Below are 6888 nucleotides of genomic sequence, written 5' to 3' on the forward strand. Positions count from 1 at the left end.
GGGGGGGGGGGGGGGGGGGGGGGGGGGGGGGGGACGATGCACCAATTTTTTTTATGTACAATCTGTCACAACTTCCAACTTACCACCTACTCACACCCCCGCACACGTACACACACTGAAGCAGGACAGACACACACGAGTACCACGACCATGTGAGCGTGCACGTCATGCCATTACTGCTGCAGTGAGCACTGACTAGTCATCCAGAGGCGGGGGGGGGAGGGGCGGGGGGGGGCGGCTTTTCAGGTTAAGGAAGTCATGACATGCCCCTCCAGCAGGCCCATAAATCAACCACCTCTACCTCAACAGGGACACACACACACACACAGAGTTGGGTTAATGTCTGTGACACTTCTTGCTCCAGGCTCGGTGCACCACACCTTGGCTCCGTGTGGTCAAACGTTTGTGTGACTAAGGTGTGAATGGGTTATAATTAAGAAACGATCATCTTTGTTTTCCCAGCACGTGAACACGTCCAGTGTCTCTTCTCTTCACGGAGACAAAGCTGTGCAGTTTAACGACGTGCCATCTGTTCTCACCACGACTGGGCGACGCGTTTCACTGTTGCATCTGTGGGGTTTATGTTCCACTACTGCAGAACATCAGATGAAGGGGTGAGGGCTGTATATGAGTGTGTTCTCTCCCCTACTGTCACATCACAGTACTACAGTGGACACATCCTACAGTAAACACATCCTACAGTGAACACATCCTCCAGTGGACACATCCTACAGCGGACACATCCTACAATAAACACACCCTACAGTGGACACATCCTACAATAAACACATCCTACAGTGGACACGTCCTACAGTGGACACATCCTACGGTGGACACATCCTACAGGGGACACATCCTACAATGAACCCATCCTACAGTGGACACATCCTACAATAAACACATCCTACAATGAACACATCCTACAGTGAACACATCCTACAATAAACACACCCTACAGTGGACACATCCTACAATAAACACACCCTACAGTGGACACATCCTACAATGAACACATCCTACAGTGAACACATCCTACAGTGAACACATCCTCCAGTGGACACATCCTACAGAGGACACATCCTACAATAAACACACCCTACAGTGGACACATCCTACAATAAACACATCCTACAATGAACACATCCTACAATGAACACATCCTACAGTGAACACATCCTACAGTGGACACGTCCTACAGTGGACACATCCTACGGTGGACACATCCTACAGGGGACACATCCTACAATGAACCCATCCTACAGTGGACACATCCGACAATAAACACATCCTACAATAAACACATCCTACAGTGAACACATCCTCCAGTGGACCCATCCTACAGTGGACCCATCCTCCAGGGGACACATCCTACAATGAACACATCCTACAGTGGACACGTCCTACAGTGGACACATCCTACGGTGGACACATCCTACAGGGGACCCATCCTACAATGGACACATCCTACAATGAACCCATCCTACAGTGGACACATCCGACAATAAACACATCCTACAGTGAACACATCCTACACTAAACACATCCTACAGTGAACACATCCTACACTAAACACATCCTACAGTGAACACATCCTCCAGTGGACCCATCCTACAGTGGACCCATCCTCCAGGGGACACATCCTACAATAAACACACCCTACAGTGGACACATCCTACGGTGGACACATCCTACAGGGGACCCATCCTACAATGAACCCATCCTACAGTGGACACATCCGACAATAAACACATCCTACAATGAACACATCCTACAGTGGACACGTCCTACAGTGGACACATCCTACACTGAACACATCCTACAATGAACACATCCTACAATGAACACATCCTACAGTGACCACATCCTACAATAAACACACCCTACAGTGGACACATCCTACACTGAACACATCCTACAATGAACACATCCTACAATGAACACATCCTACAGTGGACACGTCCTACAGTGGACACATCCTACATTGGACACATCCTACAATAAACACATCCTACAATAAACACATCCTACAATGAACACATCCTACAGTGACCACATCCTACAATAAACACATCCTACAGTGAACACATCCTCCAGTGGACCCATCCTACAGTGGACACATCCGACAATAAACACATCCTACAATGAACACATCCTACAGTGACCACATCCTACAATGAACACATCCTACAATGAACACATCCTACAATGAACACATCCTACAATGAACACATCCTACAATGAACACATCCTACAATGAACACATCCTACAGTGACCACATCCTACAATAAACACATCCTACAGTGGACACTTCCTACAATGAACACATCCTACAGTGACCACATCCTACAATGAACACATCCTACAGTGGACACGTCCTACAGTGGACACATCCTCCTACAGCAGGACTTCTCAGTCATCAACCCTTTAACTGTCACCATTTACTGCATCATAAAATGTCAAATACAAGGAGTGAGGAAGTCCATTCTAATCAGCACAGCACACTGACCTCACAGTTGACATGTTTTATGATGTCACATACACACACACACACACACACACACACACACACGGTCGTTGTCAACTCTATGTCAAATGAAAACCAAGTTGAAGTAACAGCTGGATCATGTCATTATTTTATCAGTGAATTGGCTGATGTTTCCATAGGCTCAGAATATGACCTTCAGACTCAGGGTGGGTGGTGTCAGGAGGTCAGGAGGTCAGGAGGTCACAGAACAGTTAGCTAAAGGGCAACGACAGCTGTGGACTTTAGAGGTAATACGGTAAAACGGAGTCACTGCATCATGAATACAAACCTGCTTCACTGCTGATCTGAAACACACACACACACACACACACATATATATGTGTGTGTGTGTTATTTGTCCTAAACTTCCCTTTCTGAGATGAACAGACAGACAGTAGACACTGAAGTAGATTTATAAGTCTTATCAGTTTAATAAAACCTGTAGTACCAGTATCTACCACTGTACTGACGGTTAATGAAAGGGCCAAACCAAAATTATCACTTGCTTCAACTGTTGGATGTAAAAAGGAGGTTTATAATATATTTGTGAACCAACCTACAAAATACAAATAATAAAAGTCACATCATCAAATAATGAATACGAATGAAAACGACCAGCAGTCGTCTCTGCTCACTGTGGCTGAATATGTATCTGTCTTCAAATGCTGCTGAACAACTATTATTAAAATGTTTCTAACCAACCAACAGCTCGACATGATCTGATTATAAAAGAAAACTGACCAGAAACAACAGAAAAATAAAGTTGTCGGATCAAATCCAAAGATCAGCTGCAGCCAACGCTGGTTTGTCAATAAAACATCGCATCACATCCAAGAACCGAGGAAATCTAGGAAGGAGCTCAGATTTAAGTGGTTTCTTCCACTCCAGAGAAGAGATTTTGTTCCTGGTGGAAGCTGTAACCTGGGGTCAGAGGTCAAACCTGTATCACGGCTGAACAAGTGTGAGCATGTGCGTTCCTGCTCCGTCCTACGACGGCTCAGACGTCAGACTCCGTCCGTGCTGGAATGTTCTGTCAGTGAGATGGAGTTTTCACAGACGGTGCAGAGGAGGAAACAGCTGCAGCTCTGTTTCTCTGCACATTCTTTCTTCTTCGTCACTGCTCTGCTCCTTTAACCACAGAATAACTGTGTACTTTGACAAAGCTGTGTTGGGAATGTGGTACGGCTGAATTCTTATGTCAGTTCACGGCTACTGTTTAACGAAAATAGAAAAAAAAAAAAAAAAAGGAAACCTCAGTGAGAGGTTGTTTTAGTCGGCACACAGTTAGGATAGATACTTTTACTGATCCTAAATCTGACTGCAGCGCCACCTGCACACTCAGGTGTGTTTTTGAATTACTTATAGATGGAGTTACTTTCTGAGGAAACAGTTGCTGCTTCTTCAAATGTTTTGACAACTTTCATGAAGGACCTCCCATTTCTGCTCGGCTGCACCTGTCATGTAAATTAACATGCAGCTCCTGGGGCCTCTTCATTAACTCCAAACTTGGAACCATATGGTCAAAGTCACACTGCATACGGATTCACACACCACTACGCCGTTCAAATCCCTCGCAGTTACACAAAGAGCAAAAGGAGAAAACCGCAGAGGTGGAGGAGAGAATCCACTCACCTGCCATCATCTTCTGGGCCTCGTAAGGCTCCATGTAGCCGTCGTTCTCGGTTGTGACTTTTTCTGTGGTGGTCTGAGCGCCACCTGCCTGCTCAGCATCAAAAGGATCTGCATAGTCTTCAAGGATTATGAGCTGTTGGAGACAAAGAGGTGAGGTGTTAAAATATAAACTTGATTGTTCATCAATCATGTGTCTCTAGAGCTGCTTATTTTTAAAACGTCGATCTCGAGGAGACATAAGTGAATTAATCTCAAAAACACTGCTATGCTATGATGCTTTAGCCGTCAGTTTCAAAGCAGGATGCTACTGGTCTTCCAACAACTTCAGCCCAGGTACATCATTGCTGTAGAACACAACATCCAAGCTTTCCCATACAAACAACACCACACATGTATCCAAAGCCGGCCGTGATCCACAGCTAATTATAAACTCGCTTCAGACGGTAATTAGTTGAATGTTCTGAGACCAAGAAAGAGGACGGCCTGAAACCTTTGGACAGACCAGCAGCAGCTCACCGCTATTGTGCCTGGGGGCAACATTTGTTCTGTGGAATTGTTTGCTTCAGCTGATTGGACACCAACGCAAAAGTAAAGTTTGTAAAGTAATAAGGTCCCATCTGTCCTTTTGGAAATCAAACTAATGAGGAGGTGAGAGAGTGAGGAGGTGAGAGAGTGAGGAGGTGAGAGAGTGAGGAACTGAAGCAGCTGTTGGAAGATAAGTTCTATTTTCTTTAAACGGTCTGTTGTCGCCAAACATTTTTGGATTGTTTATTTAAGGATTGAAACCAGCCAATAAAAGCGTTTTTTAATAAGTTACTATGTAAACACGGTCGGCGGTTCACCCTATGACTCACTGGTTCAGGAAAGGATACGGTCACATCAACATCAGACACATCACTCATTTGGTGGATGGAGCCCAGAGCAGCAGCCTGGAGGTGGACCAAGCCTCATGCCCGCCCTACTCTGCACCCGTGTCACCACCCTCCCACTGTCCGACTTCACCACAGTGGGAACAGACTTCCCAGAAGTCAGTTGTGTGTGAAGGCCACCCCTGAGAGTGAAACATACACACACCTGCGACGCCTTCGGGACAGAAGATGATGCTTCAAATAATGCTGCTGTAGGTCAGGGTCAGGGTCAGGGTCAGGGTCAGGGTTAACCAGAGTCAAGTGTCAAATCATGGAATTATAATTGTATCAAGTCAGCAGCTACTGTGTGTGTTCTCTCACCTCACAGAACCTTCGTTTAACCACAACATAATTACAGCTTCTTTAATTGTTATTTATTTCTCTGTAAACTCAATCAGAAGGATATTTCAATCCAGAACTCTGTCCTGTCTTGTTTTTGTGCCACGCTCAATCTTGACTTTCTGTGATCTACAGCACAGACCAAGACACACAGATTTCTGTTATTTCACACCTTATTGTAGTAATTATACTGTTGGTGCCAAACACAACCAGGTTTCATTACTAAGAAAACAGAAGAGTGAGTAAGCTCCACTTAAATAAACAACACATGAATCACTGAGAAATGAAGGTCAGTGACTGTAGTTCAGAAGAACAAACATGTGACTAAAGAAATGTGTTTGTTGGTGTTTGTTTTATGCACCGCTTCATTTCTACTGTGAGTGAGATTTTAATATATTTCTGGAAATTACTACATCAAACACAACCATAAACTAAAAAATGTTTGGATGTTTTAGGAAATAAAGTTAGATGTGGAGCCGCTCCTAATTTATGACATCATTATTTTTCCTGTTGACATCATGAGGACATGAGAAGGAATAGTGTTTGAATGAAGACATTCTGTGTGAGATTTATCACAGGGTCAAACCAAAATTACAACTGAAGAATAATCTGTCAAACCCAGAGAGCAACATCCAGTTTAAAGAACAAATCCGCGTTTTTTGTTTTTTTTTTCTGTGACCGCATGTACATTTTCCTGTGTTTTTTTGTCAAACCACTTACACTAGAACATTTACATTTTTCCAGCATTTTTATATTTAGCTCAGGGTGAGTTCACCTGACTCAGCCAACTGTTTAATAATCATTGAATAAAAACAAAACTAACCCCTGTCTTTCAAATCTACAGCTTTGAATCTTTTTTTTTTCTGGTTCTGGTTCTCTAATCTGGTTCCTGATGATAATTGTTAACCCCACCCAGTGTTACATTCATAACATTACTTACCAATGTTATCTAAAGCAGCCGACTCGGATCTTTTCCTGACTGTGGGGATCCGAACCCTCAACCCTTGATTAACAGACCACTTCTAAAAGAGCTCAGCCCCCGGAAGCAGAAATTGTTACAATGTGTCCCACTGCACTAACCACCGTTCACTCCACAGCAGAAGGAGCATGAGGTCGCACGTAGAGGGCGTCAGAGAGTGTTGGCGTCGCCTGGGGACCGGCCATCTGCCTCTGGGCATGCCAGGGTGTGTCAGGACCGCAGCCAACCAACATTTGTCATGGAAGTAAAATCCTCCCTCAGCGTTGAGGACGGGTTTCTGAGTACCTCAATATATCAGGTACTGCAGTAAACTACGGTGTAAACTACGATGTAAACTGTGATGTAAACTGTGATGTAAACTGTGATGTAAACTGTGATGTAAACTGTGATGTAAACTGTGATGTAAACTGTGATGTAAACTGTGATGTAAACTGTGATGTAAACTGTGATGTAAACTGTGATGTAAACTGTGATGTAAACTACGATGTAAACTGTGATGTAAACT

General features: G+C 44.1%; 1 protein-coding gene across 6 annotated transcripts in view; it reads right to left on the reverse strand.

Moving 5' to 3' along the window:
- Positions 1-6888, reverse strand: part of shf (Src homology 2 domain containing F) — a 67450-nt gene that overhangs the window by 47874 nt on the left and 12688 nt on the right. For all 6 annotated transcript variants that reach the window (XM_025055537.1, XM_017032702.2, XM_008310937.3 and 3 more), the window contains exon 3: positions 4158-4290. In XM_025055537.1, the coding sequence (XP_024911305.1) occupies positions 4158-4290 (133 nt within the window). The remainder of the gene's footprint in view (positions 1-4157; positions 4291-6888) is intronic.

This window comes from Cynoglossus semilaevis, chromosome 5 (genome assembly GCF_000523025.1).
Source record: "Cynoglossus semilaevis isolate Cse_v1.0 chromosome 5, Cse_v1.0, whole genome shotgun sequence".
Taxonomy (NCBI): Eukaryota; Metazoa; Chordata; class Actinopteri; order Pleuronectiformes; family Cynoglossidae; genus Cynoglossus; species Cynoglossus semilaevis.